This window comes from Prinia subflava, chromosome 4, assembly GCF_021018805.1.
Source record: "Prinia subflava isolate CZ2003 ecotype Zambia chromosome 4, Cam_Psub_1.2, whole genome shotgun sequence".
NCBI classification, from domain to species: Eukaryota; Metazoa; Chordata; class Aves; order Passeriformes; family Cisticolidae; genus Prinia; species Prinia subflava.
In genome coordinates, this window is record NC_086250.1 from 18,403,364 (window position 1) to 18,429,896 (window position 26,533).

Here is a 26,533-nt window from a genome sequence, read left to right on the forward strand (position 1 = left end):
CAGACCAAAGATAAATAATCTACTCTGTTGCAAATGCCTAACTAATTAATGGTTTATCCTTGAGGTAAAATCTTTGGCTTTTGCAGAGTGGAAATGAAAAACTCTGATGACTTTGCATGTTTCTGTCACAGTTAACTGGGAATGAGCATTCATACCTTCTGGGTTTGTTGGCTGGGTTTTGTTTGCTTGTTTGTTTTGTTTGGGGTTGTTTGTTTGTGGGGTTTGGCTTTTTTAGGGGGCAGGGGGCAAGGGTGGGAGGGGATGGAAGTGGGAAGGGTTTTTTAGTTTTAAAATGTTTTACTCCACTTGCTTCCCACCTTTGGATTCAGACTGTTTAGGGCTATTTTGATTTTAAAGACCCCTCCCCTCAACTCATCAGAAGAATAGAGAGTAGGTTGCGAGGTGGGGGGGGGGGGGGGGAATCCTTTTATGTGTGGAGATGGTATCAGCATAAGTATAATGATCTTCAGTTTAGCAAAAAGAAAACTGATAGGAAAGTGGTGTTTGGGTGCATCAGGGGAACAAACGGAACTGTTACCACCGCACAAAGATGAATGGTATATTGCTGAGAAGACATTTCCATTCAGCACGGTCCTTTTCAACACCTGCGTAGTTCAGAGCAGGAGGACAGTCCCAGTTCGGGAGCTGTGCCGTGTGGTTCGGCCTCGGAAACCTCGCTCGGGACCCAGCGGAGCCGCAGTGGCTCACAGCGCCCGGCTCCCCAGCAGCCCCAGCTGTCCCGCAGCCGATGCAGCTCGGGCACGGCACAGGCCTTTGTTCTGCAGCTCGCAGCTCCTCTGCATTCCTCCCACGTACGGGCTCCTATCTCATCGCCTGGTGCTGCTCTCGGCTACCGAAAGGTACATCCACCTTCGGCGGGCCGGCCGCGGGGCACGGACCTTTTGATTCCACCGGCAAGTGAGCACTGTTAGGTAATTCAGGGAACTTAAAAGTCTCGGGTTTGAAAGGAGAAGAAGCCCCCGTCATTTCTGTGAGGCCAGATGGCACTGTTTGCCCCGGGGATGGTTCCGTGCGCCTGAAGTTGGTGTTTGCACCGCTGATAAAATGAACAGCTCCCGGCCGGGGCACGGGGAACACGGCAAAACACGATGGCAGGGACCGGCTGTAACAGAACCCGCGGAGCGAGGGGAGACCTGCACGGAGGCAGGTCTTTTAGGGTTAGCGGAGCGACAGGCACCGCCGAGAGTGGGAGAGAAGAATTTCTCTCCACAAACGGAGCGCGGGGCAGAGCCAGGCAGGGGCGGATGCTCCTGCCCGCCGGCAGCTGCCGGACTCCGAGCCCCTGAAGAGGGCGAGAGTGACCCAGAGGTGGTCAAGTTCACGGGCAGCGGGGACACTCGGCCGGCAGCCGCCGGGCGCCCCCAGAGCCGTGAGGGGCCGGGGCGCGGCTCCGCAGCCCCTCGGGGCCGCCCGCCTCGTCCCCGCCCGCCGCCGCCGCCGGGCGGGACCATCTCTGCCCTTGGCGAGGGGGGGGCGCGCTCCGCCCCGGCTCCCCGCCTGGCCCGCCTCCCCCCCGCGCGCGCAGAGCGCCCCTCCGCCTGGCGCGCGGCGTGGTCACGCCCAGCGCGGCATTAACGCCCCCCGGCGCGGGGCGCGGGCGCCCGGGCATCCTCCGGCGGCGGCTCCTCGGCGCGGCGCGGGGCGGGCGCGGAGCGGCTCCCAGCGCCAGCCCTGCGCGCTCCGCCGCCCTCTCTGCGCCGCCGGACAACGCCATGAAGCCGGCGGTGCTGGAAGTAATGAGGATGAACCGGGTGTGCAGGATGGTCCTGGTCACTTCCGTGGGCTCCTTCATCCTCGTCATCTTCTATTTCCAAAGTATGTTGCACCCAGGTAGGGCACCGCAACCGCACCGGCATCACCGGCACCGCCGGCCCCGGGAGGGCAGCGCCCGCCCCGCTCCCCGCCGGCGCAGGTGGCGGCGCCTCGGGAGCCCTCGTTGGCTGCCCCCGGCTCTGGGCTCCCGGCGCCGCTGCGGCAGGCGCGGGGCTCGGCTCCCGCGGCGGCTGCGGGAAGGTCGCCTCGTCCCCCGCAGGAAACTTCCCGCGGGAGGGAGGAAAGTTGGTTTCTTTAACAATTTCGTTATTTTCTGCTTTATATCGTGCGTTTGGTGAAGGGGGACGGGAGGCGACAGCGGCTGGCGAGCGCGTCGTGGCTGAGCGGCGCCGGGAGCTGCCCGGTCCCCGCGGGTCCCCCCGCCGGGAGCGGGACCCCCGGTCCCCTCTCCCCTCAGGGATCGCGGGCGTTCGTCTTCCCAGCTTTTCGCTTTCGGAAGCGTCAGGGACACCGGGGCCGAGCAAGGGCACCCACCATCGCCGGCGGCAGCTCCGCGCCGGCTCGCCCGAGTTGTCCGGAGCGGCGGGGCGGCTGCCCGGGCCGGGCCATGCCCGCGGCGCTGCTGCCCCGTCCTGCCGTGTGCCGGGGTTCGGGCGGCCGAGGAGCTCCGCGTGGAGCCGCTGGCTGGGCACGGGTGTCCGCAGGGACGCAGGCTGCGGAGCGCCGTGCCGGATCAGCTCGGATCCACACTCCCAGGTACTCCCTAAAGCGATCTCAGGTTTTCGGTTTCCCCCGTCCTAGGGATGGAGCGGTACCGGGGGCAGCAGATGCTGGCTCCCAGGGAAGTCCCACGTAGATCAGCCCCTGATTCACACAGAGGTGGGATTGGGCTGTGGAAACTTCTTGCCGTGTCAACTGTGTGCGCAGACCCCTCATGGATGCTTTGTGCAGCTTGGTGAAATTTGTCCAGCATGGCAAAAGAAAATAAGTTTGATCGGTCTGTCTTACTTTTCCCCCTTTCTGCCGGAGAAATGATGTGGGAATTACATTTGCAGTGTCTTTTTGGAGGGTTCTGACAGCTGAGCAGAGGAGCCAGGCTGGTGAGAGGGGTGATACCTTGTAGTGGGCCAACAGCTAGAGCTGGCAGACTGGGCACTGTCCTCAGCAGGCGAGTCTTCCCAGCCATACCTGTTATTGTCTACTGCCAGCTCTCAAGTGTCCTGGCTACAGCCTTAGAGCTGTAGCTAATAAGGGAATTGCAGTCTGGTAAAAAGAAAAAGGATCTGTTCAGATTGACTCTTTTTTTCCCTGTTTGTGGCTACTGTGTGTGCTGTATATGTATGTGGCACTTAGAGATGTCGTTTAGTGGTGAACTTGGCAGTGCCGAGTTAGTGCTTGGACTCAGTCTTAAAGATCTTTTCCAGCCTAAATGGTTTTATAAAAAGTGATTTTTCCTTAAACTTTTTGGAGAGTTTTTCATCAAATGGTAGGGGCTTGGTGCACTGATAGAATTAGGAATCAGTAGATCTGCTGTTCTGTGGTGAAGCCAAGTCCTGTTTGGTGTTTTTCTGTCAGCTGCCTGCTCCTCCAGAGTTGGTATAATTTGCTTGATGAATGCGTTCTTATATGGTGCCCATCTGTGTTAATGCCTGCCAACTTCTTGGAAAAATTAGCATATTTATTCTCTTTTTTACTATGTCTGCCCCATGCTTACTCGTTTCACAAGGAGCGCTCAGTCCTTAGCAGACCTGGAGAAGGCTTTGTTTCTGGTCTTCAAGGCACGATGCAGAATTATGGCTTGTAACATAGCTTCACCAGTTTAATAGAAGTGTGATATTTTAATTGGTGGAGTTCCACAGATAATATAGTTTGCATATATATTTAGAAAATTTGGCCAAGACTTATTATTTCCCCTTGTTTCAGATGAATGATACTGCTGGAACACAAACTTAGCATGCAGTAGGTGAGAGATTAGGCTAAATATTCTTCTGTGAATTTTTGAATGAAGAAAAATCATCTTTTAAGAATTCTCAATATGCGCTATAGTTAACTCTTGGAGATTATGGCTTTATAGTCATTGTATTGTGAGGCTATAAATAGGCTGAGATTTTAGTACAGTTTAAAGGATTTAGCATAAACTCCGAGGAGAGAATGCGATGCTGTGAAATCACCAGGAGGATAATGTGCACCCATTTTCTTTGTGACATATATTTAGGTTGTTAGTGTGAGTAGAGTAGATCTGGAAATAAATAGATCACAACATTCATTGTGCCTTTTTGATCATAACTGATTCTGATTTTTTTTAATGTTTTTTTAATTTTTTTGTGTGGGCTGTTTCCATACCGGAAACTGCTGGGAAGCTTTTGAGCCCTACTCTAGTGCTGCACAGAGTGTCCCCATTTGGGTTGCACATGGTTTGTGAGGCTCAGACATCTGCTCTCCCAGGTATCTCTTATGCCATTGTATGTGTTACCATGTCAGTAGTGTAGGTGACAGATGAATGGAGAGTTCTTGGATCAGGGTCAGGAGAGAGGAGGTGGTAGACCTGTTTATGTGACATACATCGGGTAGTGGATCATTTTTAGGAATTAAGTCTTTTTTGTAAGATGTGCTCATAACCCTTCTTGTGTGTCAGAATTCACTGGAGCCAGACCCTGGGCAGAGTGTCTGTCAGGACTGGACGTATCAAGAGCTTTCAAAATCTTGGTTAATGTCCTTTTTGTTGTTGGAGGGTGTTCTAAATTCTAGCTGGTCTCCACTGAAGCATGTCTTTGGATGGCTGCAGGAGGGAGCTGTCTCTCATCTCTGCCTTGCCAGTGTCACTGTTGTTGGTAGCTTACCACGCTCTCCAGCAGAGGCATTTTGCAATCAGAATTAGATGAAAAATTCCCACCCAAACCTTTTGGAGAGTAAATAAAGTTTTCAGATAAGTCCTCAGCAAGCAGTGCCAGGTCCTTACTGTAGGTTTCTTGAGCCCCAGAGTTCTCGGTGAATTTCAGGAGGCTGCTTACAAAGCATTCTCATCAGTTTCAGGTGAGAGAAAGGGAAGGTGAAAGATGCTAGAAGGCCACCAGATGATGAGTCCAAACCCCTCTGAGTTAAGATAAATTGTTATCTGTTAGAGGGGATTTTCCATTTTAAGAGATCTGAATATGGAACTCTTGTTAGAAGTGTGAGACACAACTTTCTGCTGATAGCTTTTTTTTTCTTTGGGAAAAAAATAAGAAAACTACATAGTTAACAGGAGCCTTTTTTAAAAACAGACAAGCAAAAATCCCCGAACAACAAAACACAGCCAATGCCTGAAGCCGGGAAGATGAGCTTTGCCTTATCTTTGCAAAAGAATATCATGTATCACTTGTGCTGGATCTCAAATACCAACACATTCATACTGGAAGGAAATCAGGTGATTTTTACTTTTTTCTCCTTTTGACTCCGCACTCCTCCTTTGTTGGGAAGCCAGCTGTAAATGTGCTGTTTGGTGATTGCACCTTTGCATTGTCCGAGTTTTGTCAGGTTGCCTAAGAGCTGGGAATCCACCCTCCCAAGGTACGTTCCCCAACCAGTTGTTGTTGAGGGAAGGTGAATTGTGCAGCTCTCTAGTGCTCAGGACCACTGTAAAGAAAACTTTGGAGATGATCCTGGCTATTGTGGCTTATCTGGGTCTATGTTTGTTCCTGAGGGAGGAAGTGGTAGTGGGGACTTTGGTATGTTTTCCCATTGCCTGTCTAGCCTTTTCTGATAAAATGCATGCTTCAGTGTTTGATATAGCTGGAGATATAGCAATATATAGCTGATTTTCCCAGTCTCTTTTGCTCAAAATATTTTTCCCCTTCACTTTCCTGCCATGTGCTATCTGGGTAACTGAGTGCAAGCTGATTATTGCTCCATGCTCCTGGAAGTTCTGTCTGCGTGAAATAGGTCAGTCTTGGGGTTTTATGTGACAGCCCATCATAGTTTTATCTGCTGCATTTCCCATGAAATCAGTTTGCTCACTAGTCGTTAGCCTGCCTGCACTTTCACAGAAGTGTTTGCTTTGTTCTGAAGCTTCCCAGCTGCAGCGAGCAGGGGACTGTGAGTCACCCGGTGAAGGCAGGAGCTGCTCTGCTGGGCTGGGGGTCACACTGGCAGTGTGTTAGGATCCCCCAAGGTGTAAAATTCCTTGCAGAGGCAGGATAATTAGTGCTATCTTTATCTTAACTCAGACAGGTTTGTGCAACTAACTTACTCTAAATCTGATTCCCTTCCCGCCCCTGCCACTTGCATTTTTTTTGCTTCATTTTCCATCTCCTGTTTTAGATGTGTGCTGCTCTCCTCTGGATGCTAATGAAGGTTAGATCTCACAGGTCAGACTTGCCCCATTCCATGATCATCTCAGTTACATATGCAGCACGATATGACTGAGAGCTGATGTCTGCCTTTGCTCAAATATCAGAACAACTCAGGCCACAGGAGATTTTTTTCCTTATATCTGAAGAGAAGCTTACCATTGGTTTTGATGGCAGATTCTGTTTGAAAATCAATGCAGCAGTCTCCCATCTTGCAATTGATCCTCGCTTTCTCTCTTGCTTACAAAGGAGAATGAGATCTGCAAGGCAGTTGGGTGTGTGGCATTCCTTTGATGGACCTTGTATACTGGTTTTAAATTATTCTGTTTGGGATACAGAGAAATGGAGTTCATTTGACAGCCACAAGAAACTGACCCTCATTTAATTGCATGCAATGAAATCCAGCCCCCAGAAACCCTGCCGTGTGCTCTGTTTGTTGGTGTCCCTAGAGAAGCTTTTTGCAGATTTCCATAGAACTGTCATTAGTGTGAGCAAACCTACTCTGGTCACTCTTTTCAAAGGGACTGGAGTCTTGCTTTAAGTCAAGAGTTAAACTGCTCTTTGTATCTTGTGAAAATGTTCCTGGTTAGTGAATATTAATCTTATTAGAAGAGCAACTTTTTCTATTGCAGTGCAAATGAGTGTAGATTTTTGCAACAACTGCGTGCTGAACTGAAGAAATCAAAATCTGTCTCTGAATGTGTTCAAGCAAAAAATTACCTGGGTGATTATGTTGCAGTCATGTCTTATTACATTTTATCTTATCAGGATACTTATTACTCCACTGTTACATTTTCTACCATGTCAGTTTTTATAAGCTCTTATTTTTTTTTTATTACTGTGTGTCGATATTGGGAAAGTATGTGCTAGCTTGCAGAGCACTGACACTATTCACAGATGTAAAGTGTCATAACTTAGCTTAAGTAACTTCTTCAGAGATAAAGTCTGTGCATAGAAACTTTGTTTTGAACTTCACAAAGCAGCATAGAGAGCTGACATGCCCAGTGCTTTTATGAATAAATTTATACAATTGATTTGGTGCAACTAGTATCTCATTTTTATTTCATATTCAGAAATATGAGCATCTTTCTGAATTCTAAATTTGTTTCCATTACTTTTCAGAAGTGACAGGTAGTTTATCTTGTACTGTACCATGTAATTAACTCTAAAAGCAGTTCAGACAATTGGAAGAAATTAGATTCATGTTACTTTTTCCAAAGCCAGCTCTACTATATTTTGTTTGACTCTGTTGCCAGATGTACTATATCAAATCCTGCCTGACAAAGCTGCTGCAGTTGTCCTTGTGTGAATGTCATTCTAGCACAGTATTTTTTCTTCTCAAGCCTTTTGGCTTGAGAAGCCTGATGCATATGTATTATCTATCAACTCTAAGTTGATCCTGAGGGAGTTAAGGACTGGGATGGAGGACACAATGATTTGAATCTGATGGTTTTTCTTTCTGATTGTTTGTGCTGTTCAAAGCAAACGTTCGAGTTCTCTCTGTGAATTGTTTAAGTGTCAGCCTACATAAAATGATGCATAAAATGCATGGATGAAGGGCCCAGTTGAAATCAATGAAAAGAGAAGGAGTTTTCCCCTTCACATTAAACCAATGAAATTAAGTTCAGGAATGATGTACTTGTGTAGACCTGGCATGACCAGGCTAAAGATGAAGAGGTATCTCTGGTGGGTTACTTAGATTCAGCAGCCGCCTACTATCTTACAAGGATAACATTTCAAAGCATGTTTGTGTTTTGTTGGATGTTCCTGTTCCCTGTAGCCCATTCATGTAGGATCTTTGTGGATGAGGTATTTGTCCTTACAGTCACAATTCCAACTGAGTTCACTTAATTCCTCATTATTTGTGTTTGAGCACACAGGTTATAGATAGTGTCCTTTTGTTACGGGCAGAATGCTTGCATGTGACAAAATGGTGTTTCTGGCACAAGCCTCATGCTCTTAACTCGAGGGTGAGACCACCAGAGACTACTGCAAACCAGTGAAAGGATTCAGTTCCTAATTATCTCTGGTTAATGCCTCCAGACACAGGGATTTTCTTGGATTTCAATTTTGTGAATGTAATCAGCAAAGAATGCAGCATGTTCCCCCTTTCATGTAATTGTCTGGCACCTGAAACTAAGGTTTCATGGGTAAATGAAAATTTTACCGCATATACACTTGGGCTCTGGGTCACTTCTCTTGTGTAACGTTATCATCTTCCACTTTTCATTTAATGCTGATCAATGAATGTGGTTTGTTTTCTGCCCTCTCCACATGCGTTTTCATGAGGTGTTCGCTGTTGAGGAAATTGTCTGGAGTAGATCCATTCCCTTCTGTGAAACTGAAATTGTAGGTTTCCATGTGAATGGCCCGTGTTAGATTTCAGCTCCCTCCCCAGTGTCCTCTGGGGCTGTCACAACACCGGTAGCATCCCTGGGAATTACCTAGTGGAAAGCAACCTGTGCAGAGATGAGGAGCCCTTACCCCGAAGGAATAAAGGAATGAGGGTGCTGGCTGTCCTGTGGCAGGGTGCCTCCTCTGCTCTGCCCTTTCTGGGATGTCTGATCCCTGCAGGCGGATGAGGAGCCCCGCAGACAGAACATGGGAGCTGCAGGCATGTCTGTGGGAGCTGGTGTGTTTTACTTGCTTCCCCTCTGGGAACTGAGAGACTGAAAAGCTCTGTGGCAGCAAGCCTCAGAGAGCCACAGGGGAAGACAGGACTCTCATTTCTGTGATATGCTAACAGGACTTTGGATAACAGCATGGTTAAGTAGGTGCAGCACGAGCATTTTGTTAATTGTTAATTTGCAGCAAGGAAGCTTTGTATCTATGGGAGTCAAGGAAAGCTTCCTTGTATAAAGAAGTTTCACTGCCTTGTGCATTTAACACTTAAATATCCAGGGTTTTTGAATTATTTTAAAATAGCAATGCTTTTTTTCTTGCTTTTTACACTGTGCCCAGTGTTGGCAATGAAAGCAGACAACAGCTTTCCTTTTGGCCATATTAATTTTGCACATTAGAGATGAGGTCCTGAATGAGGCATTAACATTTAGGTTACAAGCATCAGAAGGAGATGCTATTTAAAAGAAATAAAATCAGATGGCTGCCTCTGGAACATTTGAAGGAAAATGTTCATTAGAACACACTGACTGACATTGATGCTAGATTTGGAAACTTAGTATTTCATGTCTTTTCCCCTGACAAATTTGAATCTGTGTGTTAAAAAAGCTGAGTATGAGCACTTATAAAATGCTGACTGGAAAAAAAAGAGGGTTATGCAAAGAGGGTTCACAAATGTGTGTGAACATGTACATGGACTCACCCATCTTCCCACCCCCTACAAAATCTGTAGTTGGTGGCCCAGGTAATCCCAATGCGATGATTTCTGAAGCGCAAAGCTTTTTCTCCTAACAAGGCTGCTGTAAGGAGTATGACGTTCTTTGTGATTAAAAGAAATCCCAGAAGTGCCAAGGGCTCCTCATAGCTGCCTTTGTTACTTCACGAATTGAAATGAGTAGTAAGTGTGGTTTCTCATTTCTGCTACTCTTTCTCAACTTACACATTTGGAAACATCCAGGTTGAGAGAGGAATGATTTTATTAATTCTTTGCAGGCTGTAGAAGAGCAAGGATTTTTATAGTTTGTCAGTGTATCAGTTTTAACAGTAAGAGTGCCTCTTCAAGGTAGCCTTCATCTTGTTTGTGCCAGGCTGTAGACACTGAGGGATGACTTTGCTCCATTGCTATCAATCACTGCTGCGATGGCTTCACACTCCTATGAAAAAACGTAAAAGAAGGTGCTGGGGGAAATGGAAAATACAAACAATGCAATTGAGCAGAATTTCTCACAGCACTGTGATTCCGGGGGTTTGGGAGATGGTAACTCTATCCAGCAAATGTCATGGAGGCAGGGGGACTGCACTGTGCAAAATGCTCACATCCTGTCAATGTTGGCTGCTCTTTGTCTGGCAGGGAGAGGTAGCCTTGGTTTCAAGGATGTGAGTAAAGTGATCAATGTGTGGCTTTTCAGGATCAGGCCCCCCTTTCTCTCTCTTCTCCAGGAGGTAAGAGAGCAGGATCTCATCCTCAGCTGTGCTCAGTCTGCAAAGGAACTGCTGCTGCTGCTTTGAGCATTGTCCCAGGCTAAAAAGATGCCCTCCTTAGTCATCTTAATATCAAAAGATTGTGTCTTTTTATGTTGGTTGGCTGAGTGGTAGGAGATGTAGATTTTAATAGCAGAGTCCATATATAAAATCCACAAGGAATAAAAGGCTTTGTTGGGTTTCAATCCACTTCTCAAAGACGTTGTACTGTGGGATTTTTTTCCCTTCATTTTTAAGACATGGACATTCAAGATATATTTTGTAAATGGTGAAAAGCTGGGCTTCAGGACCCTTAGAGTAATGCCTTCTGAATTCATTTAATGAATTACATTGTAACTAGTAATTTTCATGCTTTTTTGGCTGATAAGTGATTGTAGAAAGGAATCAAAAACTTTAAAATGGATAGCTTGTGGGGATTTTTGAATTAGGCAAGGTAGACATATAATTAGTAAGGTGACTGTAACTGGATCTCACAGATGATCTTTACTGTAATACCTTGTCTTAAAACAAAGAGCTTTAGGTAGTTAAAATCTTCCTAAAGACTTATTTGTATTAAAGTGCTCTAAAGCTGATTGGTATGCAGGCAGAACAAAAATGTCTGTATTATCTGAAGTGACCTGACACAGAATAGCACATTCTGCACCCACGCTGGTGGGTACCAGGAACTGAGTATGTCCTTCTAGTAATCTATATTTGTATAGCCTGTGTTGGAAGTGGTAGCAGAGCATTTATAGTAACTGAGGAGGAGGACCTTAACACTTGTTAAACACTTAGTGATTAATAAAATGTGTCAGTTGGGGTCATAAATACAAAACTGATAGTCTGTCTTGATTAAATATTTTGGTCTTGATTAACTTCTAAAATACATTTGAGTTTCCAGATGGTGACAAGCATATTGTCTTTAGAATTAAGCACGCAATTATGAAGTTGAAGCAATTGCCAATCATTGGGGCAATACACCCGGGAGTGATGGACTGCAAGGGTGACTGTGGACATGTGCACTCCCAGGCATTGCTGTGTCCCACTCACTGGTTTTATTAATTGTCACAGGATCAGTCAGCTGGACATTGTGCACTGTTCTGCCTGGCAATGGTGATCCTGTGGACTGTGCCAGATATCTCTGCCTCTCCACATTCCTTCTCTTCCCAAATGAGTCTTGCTTGTCCTTTGTGGCAAGGTTAGGGAAGCTGAGAAAGGGCGGACGTAGCTCCGTGTTAGGCTGTTGGGTTTGGGGTTTTGTTTTGGGCAAGCCATAAGATTTTATTATTTTGTTTTTTTCTGAAAGGAGTACACTTAATGGTTTGAATTTGCTGGTGGGTGGATGGCACAAGGTCTGCATGGTGGGCTGGAGGAGACCATGGTTGCTTTTTAGTTGATGTTAGGGAGTACTGGGTCAGGTCTACTGTGCTAGAGCAGAGGATTTTGGATTGCACAAAGGGCATACATTCCCCTTGGAGGTAGAAATACAGGATTGCAGGCTTGGGTGGAACCCTGAACAGTTTCTCCTCTGTAAATCTGGGTCAGTTCCATTGACTAGGTTAGATCAATTCTGGATGAAAGGTACTGTAATGAAGAGCAGAATTTGTCCCTCTGTGTCTTCCTACACAGCAATATGCAGTAGAACAACAGCTTTGCTTGTCTGTTTTCCCACTTATTTGTCCTTTCTACAGTCAAGAGAATGGAAGTCTTTTTCCTATAGAGATGCATGCTTGAAGTATTGAGAGGGATGCTGCCTGTTTTCAATAGCTTCAGTAGAAATTACATTGACAGACAAGCTGCATGTAACCATCAGCATGCAGATCATCAATAGGATCAAAGCTTTCTTGCCCTGCTGTAGAGCTTCTCTATCTCATGCAGAAAAGGCTATTAATATTTCTGGTGCAGCAGCAAAAATGTAATTGCATTAAAGAAAAAACTGGGAAAAAGTTGGGCCTTCTAGAGCTATTAACTATTTTGAGATAAAACTCGTTTGAGATATTAAATTAGCTGGAATAGATGATATAAGACAGATGTGGTTTAATTAAAATTGTCTTCATATTTGGCTGTCTTGAGCCAGCTTGTGGTCTTTTTGTGGTTTGTTTTTTGTTTCCTTTTTTCTTTCTCTCTTCCTCAGAACACATCAGTGTTGCTGGGGAGTCTTTACCCATTCTTTGCCTGTTTCCTGAACACTTTTTCTTAAAAACTCTCAGAGCAGAGAGAGGAGAATATTTGCAGAGGATGCAAAACAAAAATATGCATGGGGCTATTGTGTCTAAATGATCAGTAATGCATGAAGTCCATATATCAGTAAAATATCAGTGCCTTACAGCCTTATCCATCCCCAGAATGCTATAGCCAGCATGGTAACATGGTACTGTGAGAACTCTTTGTGCAGCTAGAAATGCATCTCATTCCCCCAGTATGCCTGGACACCAGGGGAAACAGGCCATATTTCTTGTAAGTCCAAACTAGCTGGGTTTTTTCCCCACTGCCAGTCTTCACAGAGGCTTTTTCCCCTTTCATTTTAGGTTGGGTTGGTTGTGGTTGGTTTTTTGTTTGGTTGGTTTTTTTGTTTGTTTGTTTTTATTTTCTTTTTTTTGTTTAACTCTTCAGATCTTTTGCATGTTTCTGCATTCATTGGGGTGTGACCAAGAGATTTATTTCATGCTCCCACTCCAGCTGTGAGGGGGTCTCTTGTCATCAGATTGTACCTCAGCCACTCTTACCTTGCCAGAATTGGTTGGTTTATGCCTAGTGTACTTTTATTCAGCATTTTGGGAGCCTGGAGACACTATTGAGTGCCAAGCCATGTGTGTTGTATATTGGTTAATGGTGAGTCTGTGCTTTCCTGTTGTCTGTTGCAGTTGAAAGCTTTTACTGGGTAATAAGTTAGGAGCAGTGTTTCTGGAAATCTTTGAGAATTTGGGTCCAAATCTACTTCTGGGGCAGTAATACTTTAATCAGAAGGCTTCAAACTGGTCCACAAAGTAGGTCCATGCTTTCTTTTTCACTCTATAGCTTGGGACACTGAGGCATGGTCAGGAAGGGTATGTGTGCTGGGATTTGTTTAATGGTTTCCCACCAGGCTAGTGGCACATTCAGCAATAAAACTAGAGGGGCAGGGTGGATTTCTTGAGGTTATATGATCTGAGGTTTGCAATCCCCTACAGGTTTGGAATAGCCCATAGTGCAAACTAGATATGAGGCACAACCGAATTCCCAGCTCTCAGCCCAAGTCACACCTCTGCAGCCCCCTCCAGGTGTGCCCTCTGCTTGTGAGGATGATTCTTGTGGACAGTCTGGTGTCCTTTGGAGTGCTCCTAATGGGAAAATGCTCCTGGTGCAGATACATGGGGCTTTGAGAGCTCCTTTTGAAAGCTCCTGTACTCAGTGTTGCCTCTGCGAGAGAGACTGAGGTGGAGGCCACATCTGTGCTTAGAAGTCTGTTTTCTGGAATAGCAAGCCTGACTTACTCTAGATAGTGTTGTGCTTGGACAGCTTTTGCCAGTGAAAGTTTTACTGGATCAATACAGGTGGAAAAAAGGCCTGCCTTTTCCCTTTCAATTTTCTTTTACCTCTGTGTCCAGGTCTCTTAGAGGTTTTGCCAGCAAATCTAAGCTTACTAAAATAAGGAGGAAAAAAATAACCACATACAATGCAACTGTATCCTTTCTATGGTCTTGCGATGTCAGCAAAGCTTTTACATGTTGATCAAGGCTGATAAGCATGATGCATCCTGGGTTTTTATTCATGCACTGATGTTTAACATAGCTGTAAATTAAAATATTGCCTCTCTCTAAAGTACGCTGTCCCTGCACTTGGCTCATTCTTCTCTTATTGCAGTTTTAAAGTCAGAGTCACTGAGGTATCATCACCTGTCTCTGTGAGGGGCTGCAGCTGCTGGCTGATGCTCTCCTGGATCCTTCCCTTTTAGACCTCCATGCTTTCTGTGATGCCTATGGGGACATTGTTGATGTTCATTCCTTGACAAAGAAAACCTTGGTAGAGCATTTCATTAATGTGTTTGCTCAGAGCAGCCTCAGATTTAAATCTAGCATCTTTTTCAGTTCCTGAGAAGTTCTGGGGCATTGGAAGTAATGCTTCATGCAGTGCAAGGTGAGGAAATGGAAGCTGGCGAACATTTGAAAGGGTATTTTTACCTCAGTTTTGTTTCCAAAACATTTCCCATCTATCTTGCTGAACATGTGTGACTGTTTCCCACAAGTGCACAGGACTGAGAGCTGCAGTGGGGCATTTTGAAGAGATGGACTTCTTGTCATCACTGCAAGGCATCTAGGAATGCTTTTCTTCCTGCCTGTTCTCTCCCCTGCTGACCTTTTAACTTTCTGTGTCCCCCTCATAGTCAAATCGGCATAGTAAAAAATGTATCTGTGTCTGAAGTTCTGGTGTTTGTTTGCTTTTTGCTTATCTGTCAGATTAATTTTGCACTGAATTATGAAAAGTGTTGCTCTGTCAGAAGTTGTGGCTGCTTGCACACTACATCTGTTCAAATGTTCAGGAGAGGGACCACTTTAAAATTTCAATTACAGCCTAAAAATACATGTGGTGTCTTTTTTTCACATTTGACTCCCTTGCTGGAAATAGCAGGGTTCTGTCATGTTTGTCATGTTTTCTAGCTGTAGGCACTTTTAAGCACAACGTAGTTATGTAGCAAACTGGAAAAATGTGCATCCCTCTTCCTCAAGTGAGGGCATGTGGGACTGGTGCTACGGCCACATCAAATACTGCACACATGGAAATTACAGGAGCTGGGTTTTGAGCAGACAACCAGTGTTTGCATGCTTAATTTATGTAATAGCCCTTTCGGTTCCCATCTGTTCCTGTGCCCTTTGGCAAATGGGTTTGCAGTTTTCTAACACGTGAAAACGTTGTCAAGTTTAGGGAATAAGACTTGGATTTTATTTAATTGCTTCTTTCTTTGTGTGTTTTAGGTTGGTCCTTAGGGAGAAGAGGTTGACCCCAGGAAGCAGGGAAGCTTTGTCTTCCCAGGCTGCCAATAATCTGAGTACAGCTCAAGGTTGAGAGGTCGAAGTGGCAAGCTGAGCACTTGTGTCCCAAGTGCGTCTCATTGTCTCATATGCAAGGGGGTTGTGCTGTGACTGAACGTGACCTGAGAACCCCCTGTTCCTGCACTCGTGGCTAAAGGGTGACTGGGGCTTCTTGTGAAGGGCGTTGATCCAGAACAGAGGGCTCAAAGATGAGTTGAAGTGGACAAAGCAACTGGCTGTCAGGAAGGAGGGGCTGGTTCCTGCCTTGCTTTATCTCTGTTCTTGCTCTTGTGCAGTGCCAGGGCACACTCCACCTCTGTGGCTCCCCTGAAGCATAGTCCTGTGGCAGGCACAATGCAGACCAGAACTTGAGGGCAGGGGTCTGGTGGGCCAGACATGCAGTGGCAACACTGATGTGTGTTACAGAGCTTCTCTGAGCCCCTACAGTTTAACACATGTAGGGGGTATGACCAGCACAACAGAAAAAAGCAAATTACTGCTGAAAATAATTGCTGGCTACCAAAACTGATAATTCAAACAGATTTTTTCAAACTCAAGTGTGAACCTGTGTATGACCCCAATTACTACCTCACTTCTGCAATTTCCTTGAAATGGGTTTGTGTCAGATACAGGCTTCGTGGGAGCTCCAAGGTGGAGAAAACACTCACCCTTTCATTACTGCTGGAGTAAGGATTTGTACACCCATGTCTGGAGCATGGTAAGCCAAGCACAGGTTGTCTGTAGCTTCCCACTTGTGTTCTTTGTGCATATCTTGAAATGTCTTGTACCAACACTGCGAGCTTGTGCTAAGTTGGTCCTGTGGCCTCCTTCCTGGGACGGGCAGTGTCTGCTCTGTGGGGCACTAGGCTGAGCTGCCCCTGCTCCCGTGACATCTGTGTTGGGATGAGCCCCAGCACTGTTCTTATGGGGGTCATCTGCTGTGTTGAGAGACCAGGTTGTAGTAAACTGGCCAAACAGGTAAAACTGACCTCCTTCCTAGCATATGCCCATAACTTCAGGAGGTGGTTGGAGGAGCTGGGAGTTCAACCTAGTGAGCTTCAGGCTTTTACTGCTGAATGATCATGTCTTTAGATAATGTCAGGGGAATAAGGACAAGCATGGTGGGAAGGATGGTGTGGTCCTGGTGACAGAGTGCAACTCCGGGTTTGTCAGGGCAATTGAGATCTCTTGGTTCCCTCAGGGTCCTGGTGGTAGGCTAGCTAGCTCATTTTTAAGATCTACTAACTCACCAGCTCCTGAAGAAGCTCTTCTGACAGCCCTCACACATGGCTTTGTGCTGCAGAGGAGCCCAGACACAAGTGGTGGGCAATGAGAAGAATTTGCTGTGGCTGTAGTTCCACCACCATGGTCAAAAGGGTTTCATGTTTTGTGTAATGGGTTACAGTTAACCTTGGCTCTTAGACTTTGTCACTTTTGGATGCTAAATATGAGGATACTTTCAGAAAGCAAAGGCATAATGTAGCAGGAACAATTCCTACCAAGGGAATCTATTTCATCAGGTGTATTTATGTATTCAAAGGAAAACCAGTAACTTTCTGCTAAATGGATACCTGGCCTAGCACATGTTCACAGAGGGGCAGGACTGGCTTTCCAAGTGTGTGATACCAGGCAGAGCTGGCTGGTGACCTGCAAGAACATTGAAGGTCATGGCTTTTGTTGCTTCCTCTTCTTCTCCCTGCTGGCCCTTTTGTCTCGCTCTGGTGGTGCTGGCATGCAAACTACTCCCTGCTATTCCATGCTGGGCCATTCCATTCATGTTGGTGTGCCTCTCAAGCTGGAACAGGCAAAAGCTGATCAAAGCACATGTCTAATTGGATTTTTAGATCTTGCTTTAAAAAAGTGGGATTTCCAAATACTCCCATTAGTGGGCATTAGTACTGAGGAGAAATATGTCACCAGGTAGGGTTTTTTTTAGTCAGAATTTCAGTATAATTAAAAGAAGATTACTGAACTTAATACTGTTAAAAAATGCTTTCATGAAATAAAGAACACTACTGGAACCTCTGGGTGCAAGTAGGAAGTGTGCTGAGCCATTGCCTGCAGCTTGTTGTTAAGGCAAGAGAAGCAATTTTGTAAGCATGGAAAAAGGGAGCTGCTTCGCACTGGGGCTTCTTACTATTTGCTCTGCAGAAAGTTCTTGTGGAGGGAGGGAGTTGTACTTCTGAAGGAGTGAGCAGAAGAAACATATGTGGGTTCAGCTAAGAAGTGTCAACCTAACTAGCAACAGATTCTGCAATTTGTATTGGAATAATAAACTGATAAGTAAAATTTTAATTATTAATTTACATTTTTATCCTTTTGCCATTTATCCTATTAATTTGCAAATGAATATTCTTTTGCAGTGTTGCTATGTTTTTCATTCTGACAGTTACCACCTTAGAGCTGGGTTATCAGTGCTAACACATACTTCAAATTAAATTGGGAGGTAACAGTGAGAGCAGTTTATCTTCAGCAGTAAGGACAAGTTCCCCTAATTCTCAATCATGTGTCACTCCATTCCATTATGACAGGAATATATTAATCTTTTCTTGTCAGCAATTTAGTATGCCACTTTCTACTGCTAAGGCTTGCATTTTCATGATGCATTATTGATTAATATTGTTAGGGTTTGTTTTACCACTGGTTATTCTTAGCTGTGATTTCTGTCTTGTACCTGACTGCTTTTCCTTTTCCTGAAATATGTTACTCAGGGACAATACCTCTGGAGGAGGAAGGTATTTCCACCTGTGCACAGGACTCACTGGGAAGCACAGGTAATTAGTTGATGGCCAAGGATTAGGAGGATGGCCAAGAATGCTTAGAAGCTGTAAGAGAGTTTCTTAGGAATTTCCAGCAAGACTGGCAGTGCATTTGTTTGATATTTTTATTTTGATCTTTCCATCCTTACTGTAGAACTGCAATGGCATAAGCAGTTGTGCTGCTTGGCTTTCCCAGGGACTGTTACAGTGCTAGAAGTGTGGGCATTGCCAGTTCTCCTTAAAGGAAGGCAAGAAGAGAAAGCAGATACAACACTGATGTGAAAAACAAATTAATCTTTTTGTCTTCATATATCATCAGCAAAAAACAAACAAACAAACAAACCCCAACCCCCCCCCCAAAAACCAACAACAACAACAAAAAAACCCCAACCGAACAAACAAAAAACACCCCCCCAAAAAAACCCCAAAAAACCCCACAAAACAAACAAACAAACAAAAACAAAACACCACAAAAAAAAAAAAAAACCACCAAAACAAAAAAAACCCCAAAAAACACACACACAAAAAAAACCCACCCCAAAAATAAAAAAAACAACCAAACAAAAAAAAAAAAAAAAAAAAACCCACCTCCCAATTTAGGCTGAAAAAGATAAGATTTCATGGCATCCAAGAGATCAGTCTTGAGCTTGGACTTGTAGTGAAGCCAAACTGTAAATGGAAAGTTTATCAAGTGATCTGGCTGTAAAAATTTCGATTTGAGGAAGGATAATTTAAATTTATGTCAGTTTATACCATGTTAATCTTGGCAGAGGGGATCTTAATTGCAAGGCTGACAATTTGGGTCATGTTTGAAATTGATTCAGAGTTGGTCCTTAATAACTTTGTTTCTAAAGCTGACTTGTGAGTTAGGACTGAGGATCAAAGCCTAAATGTCACTTTGTTTCAAGACTGAGTGTTAGACTGAAGCTCTTGTTTTAAAGTGGGGTTTTGTTGTGTACTTCAAGTGAAAAAATCACCATTGTACTGAAAGTCTTCAATCTTTGAGGATTAAAAGACTTACTGAAGATGAAGGTGAAACTGTGTACTTGTAAGCATTATAAGGAGAAACCTCAATAAAAATAAAAAAGTGCAAGTGGCTTGGAGAATTCTGGCAAAAGAGAATTGTTGCTAGGGAGTCAAAAGATGGATGTTTGAAGGCAGTGGCTTTGCCTGTGTTTGAAGTTGTAGCATTTGTGAGTAGGGATGTGCTGGGCAGGATTTGGTAGCCTTCAGAGGACAGCAGCTTTGGTGGGAGATAGTTACTTTTAGCTGCTGCTGCATCATTGTGTGGAACTAATGTGCTTATGGCTAACAGAGTGATGAAAAGCCAGTCCAGGGAATGTTTTCAGAAACATGCTTGCAGATGTGCCTGCAGCTGTGAGTTACACCTTTAAATCACCTTACAGGCACAGCTTTCAAAATCAAGTCATTGGCAAAGCCAAAGTGGAGAAAAACACTCATCCCATAGAATCTTCCTCCTGCCTTTCCTCACCTGTGTGAGGTACTACAGGGACAGCTGGGAGGTGAGGATGAACAGCACCAGGCTGCCAGGAGGTCACAGGTGGAGGGTGCAGGGAAATGCTGTGGAAAAAATCAAGGGTAAAACAATTGAATGTGCATTTGAAGAGGGAGTCTGTTCATTTGCCGAACCCATTCTGTATTTTTGATATTAGTTTTCTGTATGTCACCTGATGTGTGTCACCTGCATGCAGTTGTCGTTGTCCTGTCTGCTCCAGTCCTGCTGCTCTGGCATCTCTGGCACTTGCCTGTTTGATCGGTCAGTTGATGATGTTTTTTGGAGGGGTGTGCCTGTGTATGTCCCAGGCAGTTTTTAGGGAGTGTGATGCCTTGGAGGTCAGTGTGGTGTGAGAGCTGCTGGGAGGGTGCAGATGCAAACAGGCAGTGAGGCTGGGGTAGCTGACACTGTGCACAGTCACTGCCAGGTGAGCTCTCAGGGTGGCCCTACCTTGGCTTCAGCAGAGCTGCAGGAGTTTCAGCAAGAAGCAGATTTACTGTTGTCTCTAATAAGCTTCTTCCTTCTATTTTGCCTTTCCAGTACGTGAGTCTGGAGTGGACTGTACCAGAGCCAGTTAAAGATTGTACAGGGAAGAGGCACCTCTGTTTAGAAATTGCAAAGAATGCAGCACTGGCAATAATGGCTGTGTCTTTTTTGGCAGGATCCAGAGTGCTCAGAAAGCGTTTTCTCTTCATTAGCGATCCAAATTTTGTGATTGCTCCTGTGTTTTGGAAGCATTCTCGACAAGGATGAGATGATGTAATTATATAAATCCGAGATTTCCTATTTTTTTTTTAATGAAGAACTTATGAAGCTTTGAATGTGGACTGGGTGCTGAAAACATTCTGGTTCTAGGTCACCTCTCCATCTCCCTGGGGCACAGGGAGCACTGAAAGCCAAGAGGATCTGTGTTGGTCTAAGCTGCTTTAGGGTCTGATGTTAAGCAAAGGCTTCCTGGGAATGCTCTGTGATGTGGACACAAATGAGATGAGAAAGGTTTTTTCTTTCATTTTTATTTAATTTTTTTTATTCCAAGCTCAGTGTAAGCTCTCTGACCTCCAACATGCTCCTAACAATGTAGTTTTTGGTGGTGCGAGGAAAACTTTATTTTGTTTCAAACTGTCTCTGGTGGCTTTGAACAAGCCCCAGAGTCTTAATTAAACAATTTTGATCAGGCATGGCTCCACAGTAAGTCAAATCCTTTGCCTTTGGTGTTTTGTTTTATCTAATCACTGTACTATTTCTCTGTATAGAACCCTGCAGCACTCTCATCCGACTTCCTTTGTTAGCATTCCATTAAAAATTATTTGAACTGACCTTTTTCTGTCTTTATTTAACTTTTCAGTGACCTATTCCTTCTTTCCTTTTTCCTATTTCCTGCTGCAAAATTGCTTGTTTTCAAAGTTTACTTGCTTAAAGAAGTTGAAACTCTTGAGTTCTGTCTGCTTTATCCAATTGAGATGAAATTGTGTCCCTCAGAAGAGAAGCAGAGAAAATAAACATTGCGACTCCCCATTTTTCAGAAAGGAGGCCATGGCATTGAGCTGTGGAGATTGGTGTCTCCTCTGCCTTGGGAAGCTGTTCTACTTGGCCGAGGGGGTCAGCCAAAGTGACTTTATATCCTTATCCTGGTGGTTATGCCCTTTCCTTCCAGCACCTTTAATTGCTGTCCTCAATGAACAATGTAACAGTTTCTTGCTTTCATAGCTGCTTTGTGTTAGAGAAATTCAGTAAAATGAAGAAGGAAAAAACCTAAAAGCTCTTTGTGTGTGTATGTGTAAAGTTGTGGAAAAACTGTTTAAGGAGAAATCAAAAGAAAAGTTTCTCATGATTTTGTCACCAAGTTACAACAGTCTCTTTTGTAGCATGGTTTTATAGGATCATTATCAGCTGGCTGACCTACAGCATCTGAAATTGCCAGTTCTGCATGGGAAGGTTCAAAGTGCTTGGCAGCTCAATTCTGGGCTCTGCCTTCAGCTTTCCCACTTAGTGTCATTAGAATTCAGAGAATTTAGTATGTAAAATACTTACAAAATACTAATGAATTCTCAGACTGCTAATGTGTGTTAATACAAAACCCACCCTTCTGGAGTGACAACCATCCCTCCTTCCCTGGGACCCTTGTTTGCTCATCTAAAAATATATATACCTATATATATCTATATAGATAGATAGATATGTCTTAAAGATCACCTGCTGAGTCATCCAGGTCAATGCTGAGCAATTCTCACTTATTTGCATACTCTGCTGGTAAGTTCTGCCACCTGGTATGGCTGTGGTTATATATGGATCTCGACATGCTGGGAAATCTGTGAGCAAAGTGAGACCCAGTTTGAATCCAATATCTGAGGAAAGCACACAGACCTGAATTCAGTCTGTAAGACAACCATGTCAGTGAAAGATGCTTCCTGCATATTTCATTGCAGATGGGACAGAAGTTGTGCATGAACTTGTAGAGTAGCATTTGTCCTGGTGTCTGAACCTTGTCAGCACTGCCTGATGATAGGCCCAGGAGGCTGTACAAATAGTGATTTAAACTGCTAATTACTCCCAGAATTACTGGGTGAGGGCCTCATGCTGGAGTCGTTTGCCTGTATCAACATATTTACACTTCTGTGCAGTGCCACCCTGTATATTTGGCTGAGTTTGTTGCTAAGGAACTTGAAACATCTTCTGATTTGATATGAAATAAATGGTACTTAATGATGGTGAGATGAAGAACTAGAATGTAATCCATGTTCATTTTATCAGTGAATTGTGCATGTGAATTCTATATCTAATATAAGGGAACAACACTAAAATAGATTTGGCATGTTGGCTGAGGGGATGCAGCGCTTTAATGCTAATTTGTGACAATGGATATGAAGCACTGGTTGGCAAATGAGGATGTTCCCTTTATAAACATGTTTTTCCAACATGCTGTGCTTTCCCTGCTGCATCTCGTGCTTCATGCAGTGACGTTTATGGGATTATTTGAATATAGGTTAGTGATAATGTGCTGCAAGCTTAATTCATGTTGTCCCTGTTGTATTTGGGAATTTCCTCTTCTGTCCTTTCTCTGCTTCTGTTCCTGGGTATGTGATCACAGTGACAAATTTTAAGTCACCCTTTTTACCCCTTAAGCTTCTTAGTAATTATGTGACTTTAGGGTTTTGGGGTTTTTTTGTGTGTGTGATTTGGCAATATCTGAGTTCAGTTGTTGGCAAATATATCAACACAATGTGGGATCCACAGCCTATAATGTCTCCTATCACAGGGAAAAGCTGTGCGATAAAAAGCTGATTCACCACAGAACCTTTAGAGACTTGTGGTGAAAAGCACAATCTTTGGCTGTGTGAGTTGAGCAAATTAAGTGGCTGAGATAAAGTTGTGTAGATGAAGATCAAGGTGAGTTCAAAGGTGTGTCAACCAGGTATGCACCCTGAAAGCACTAAATGGTTACAAAAAACCAAACAACCCAAACCAACCCTGTTCATGACAGGCTTTGCAGTGTGTATTAAACCACATGACAGATTTCATCAGGGTTTGTTGTAGAACACCAGAAGGGCAATGAAAACACTAGTAATAATTAACATCTTCAAGGCTGAATTTCAATGTGAAGCATACACCATTTAAATGAATGCTTGAGGGAAAGCTTAAGAGAAACCTGTGTTTGTCAAGCAAAGGTTCATTCTTACAGATATGCTGTATATCTCTTGGTAAATAGATACCAGATGTGTAGGTGAATCAATGCCCTGATAGTAGTATGTGAAAGAGGTTTAAATTCTGATTTTTAAAAATAATTGACCAGTATTTGAACAAAGAACAAAAGTTAATGAAGCATAACAAAAGGAGTGACTTTTTTCCCCTCCCCTTAGTTAATTATTACTGACTTCCCTAACAGTTCCCAACTCATCTCTCCCATTGGATGGAGGGAAACAAAGAAGGAATTTGAGTTGCATACCTGCAAGTTGCTGAGTGTATTGAGTGGGCTGGCAGGTCACCTGGCTTTGTGTCCAGTTTTCAATTAGTGGCAGGGAATTGTTTGCAGAAGTCAAATACTTAGCCATGGCTCAAGCAAAGTGGGTTCTTCACTTTATTCAAAACCTGCAAGTATTGTTTGCACTGGGAGAGGTGCCTCATTTGGAAATGGAGTTCCAAAACACCACACCTCCTGTATTGACACCATAAAATTTTGGACTTTCCATGGTTTAAAGGGGAGGATTTTTTCCAAAGCTTGGCATCTGGCTGCAACAGGAACTTTCTGCACCAACTTTCTTAGGTCAAAGGCTCTCAGTAAAGCAGCTGTGGGCCCCCAAGCTTAGATCATCACAAGAATGATGACAGCTGCCTCCACAATATCCTTGTTTGAAATGCACAGAGCTCCTTGCTATAAAGTGCCCAGGTCTTTCCTTCAGTCTTAGCTGTAGGTGCTTCACTCTGGTGAGAGGAGATTACTGCTTGCAAACATACTGGCAAGAATGACACAGGATTAGGGAGACCTGATTAGTTTTAAAAAGGATATTTCATACTTCAGGTATGAATAAATTAGCCACCAGAAGAGGTTTTGCAAAGAAGGAAGAAAGATAAAATAACAAGTGTTAAACCTTTAAATACTTCATAAAAAATGTCTTAGAATGTGGCTGCCTGCAGTAAGAAGAAACAATGACCTGTCCTGAACATGATTACCTAGAATAACTAACCTGAGGCACACCTTGACACACCCAAGCCCTGTGGCAGTCATAATTGCTTTAGACCACCTGGGAAATATATGGGTTTTACTTGAAAGAAAACAGTGAATTTTGGATCTCTACTGTTTTGTTTCACGGTCTATGTGCTTGAAGAGAAAACAGTATTAGATACCTGAGTTCCAGATTCCAAAGGCTGATTTAGATCTCTATGCCACAAAATACATAATATGCAAATAAGTGATAACTGCAACTGTTCTTGGGCCTTTCCCTGATGGTGTTGGGTTTTTGTTTTGTTCTAGGTTGGTTTGGTGGTGTCGGGGTTTTTTTTTTTTTTTTTTTTTTTTTTTTTTTTTTTGTGTGTGTGTGTGTGTGGGTTTGTTTTTTTTTTGAGGAATTTACTCCTTTTGATCATTCCAAAAGTCTAAAATATGACAAGATGATGGCACAAGTCAATGGAGATGTTGCTAATGATTTCCTTAGGCCGAATCACAGATCCTCTTGGGGATCTTGTGGACTGCAAGGCAGAATGTGGGCATAGACTAACTAAGGCACATCCTGAAAATGTGGAAAAATATAAAAAAATCTTGTTAAGGTTCTGACAGCAGGTTTTCACTGTAAATTTCTCCTGTAATGTCAAAGTACTGTCATTCCCTAATAAATCAGTTAAATGGACATTTGGCTGCATCTGTGGCTAAACACAGTTCAAGCTACTGGGTATGGTTGAGCATTTCAATGCTCAATTTCAATGCTGTACTGAGCCCTTTCTTGTGGCCTGGTCAAGTTAAAATTGATCCCAATTCTCCTTATCCAGCAGCCTGATCCAAGAGCCATCACTGTAATAACAGGGCATTGTTATTCCCACTAGGATGTGCCCATGAGACATTACCTGCTGTGTAAAAGCATTACTCTTAAAATTGGCTGTTGATTTGAACAAGGTAAACTAACATTAACCACTTTTTTGCAGAAGTGGGGAAAATCTTAAGAAAGCCAGTTTGATTCAGTATTTTTGCTGAATCTAATTGAAGGGACCTGATCTAAAAGAAAACACAACTCTTTGATAGATTCTACTTCTGTGAAAGTGTTTTGGAGCAGGAACCACCATCTCTTCCTGCCTTGAGGCTACTTAAATCAGCACTTCTCTGCCTGGTGCCTGAGACTTCTACAGATAATTACCTTTTGAGTGTGTGTCTCTGTGTTACCTTGACCTTGCAGCTGTCTCTCTGATCACAGACTATGTAGTAGAACAAAAACTTGTTCTTTAAAGCTGGTGGCAGTTCTCACTATCTATATGCAGCAGTAACACAAAACTGCTTAGTGTCACCGTTGTGCCAAAATAAGGCCAGACTAGAATGACAGAACTTGGGAAAGGTCAGACATGTGAAACCATGACAAACAGTAGATAAAGCTTGTTGTGGTTTGTCTTTTTTTCTATAGTTGCTGTTCTTCTCTTTAATTTTTTGCTAGTAATTTAGACCAAGTGCGCTTTTAAGCATGGTACTGCAAATTGCTTGTGTTTCAAACAAAGCATTGCTGGTTATTTTTGGTTGTGGGAGTGCATGGCTTTCAAACCACTTAGGCTTTTTATTTTACCAAAATAAATTAATTTGAAAAACTCCAGGTGAAGAGTTTCTCTGTATAAGACAGAGGCAGCCTAATTGTTTTTCTATACTTTTTTGTCAGGCTTCTTAGGCTGCAGTGATAGGTGCTACTTGTTGGGAACTAGCAAGATATCTTTCCTTAAAAGATACCTTGGCAACTCCACTGCAAGTATTTTGCACTGCAATTTATTTTCCACTGAAAAGCTAGGTTTCTTCCATCAAGATTTCAAATTCACAATTGCTTTTTGCGTTTAATTTGATTCCTGCGTAATTTCACTTGTGGGCTCTGAAGCTGGGAGCTGTTGCAGGCCTCCAGGAGTGAGAGGTGATGGCAGGGTCTGGCCTCCGTTGCTGCAGGCTCTGCGGCTGGAGGAGACTCCAGACTGCAGAGGGGTTTGTCATTTATCATCACAAAGCTAGAGCATCTAAGTAGACTGACTCACCCCCTTGCTAGTGACTCACTTGATGTCTTTTTCCTGGGTGGAAAAATAACTCCTTTGTTTCTAATGGGAATGTAAAGTGACAGTCAGACCATGGATACCACTTTGTATCAGTAAAAGACAGATACACATTTAGAAGTATCTTCATTATAGGAGTCTTGGTATCCTAGGAAATGCATGCTTATGTGGTCTGAGGCAAGGACTGAGTCAAAATGTGTAGTGTTTCAGCTGTTGGGACTGGGAAGGATGCCCTAGCAAAGAAACCAAGTAGCTTGTTCTCGATTGTATTGGGTTCAGTGCAGATTCAGACAATGACTACATCTCCCCTGATTCATCTCT

The 26,533-nt window shown here is 43.9% G+C and overlaps 1 protein-coding gene across 2 annotated transcripts in view; it reads left to right on the forward strand.

Annotated features, from left to right (window-relative positions):
- Nucleotides 1–1,590: 1,590 nt before the first annotated feature.
- Nucleotides 1,591–26,533, forward strand: part of CHST11 (carbohydrate sulfotransferase 11) — a 161,024-nt gene continuing 136,081 nt past the window's right edge. Inside the window, exon 1 of one of the 2 annotated variants that reach the window (XM_063395727.1) lies at nt 1,591–1,851. In XM_063395727.1, the coding sequence (XP_063251797.1) occupies nt 1,734–1,851 (118 nt within the window). In that variant the 5' untranslated portion in view covers nt 1,591–1,733. The remainder of the gene's footprint in view (nt 1,852–26,533) is intronic. The other variant, XM_063395728.1, reaches the window with a different exon arrangement.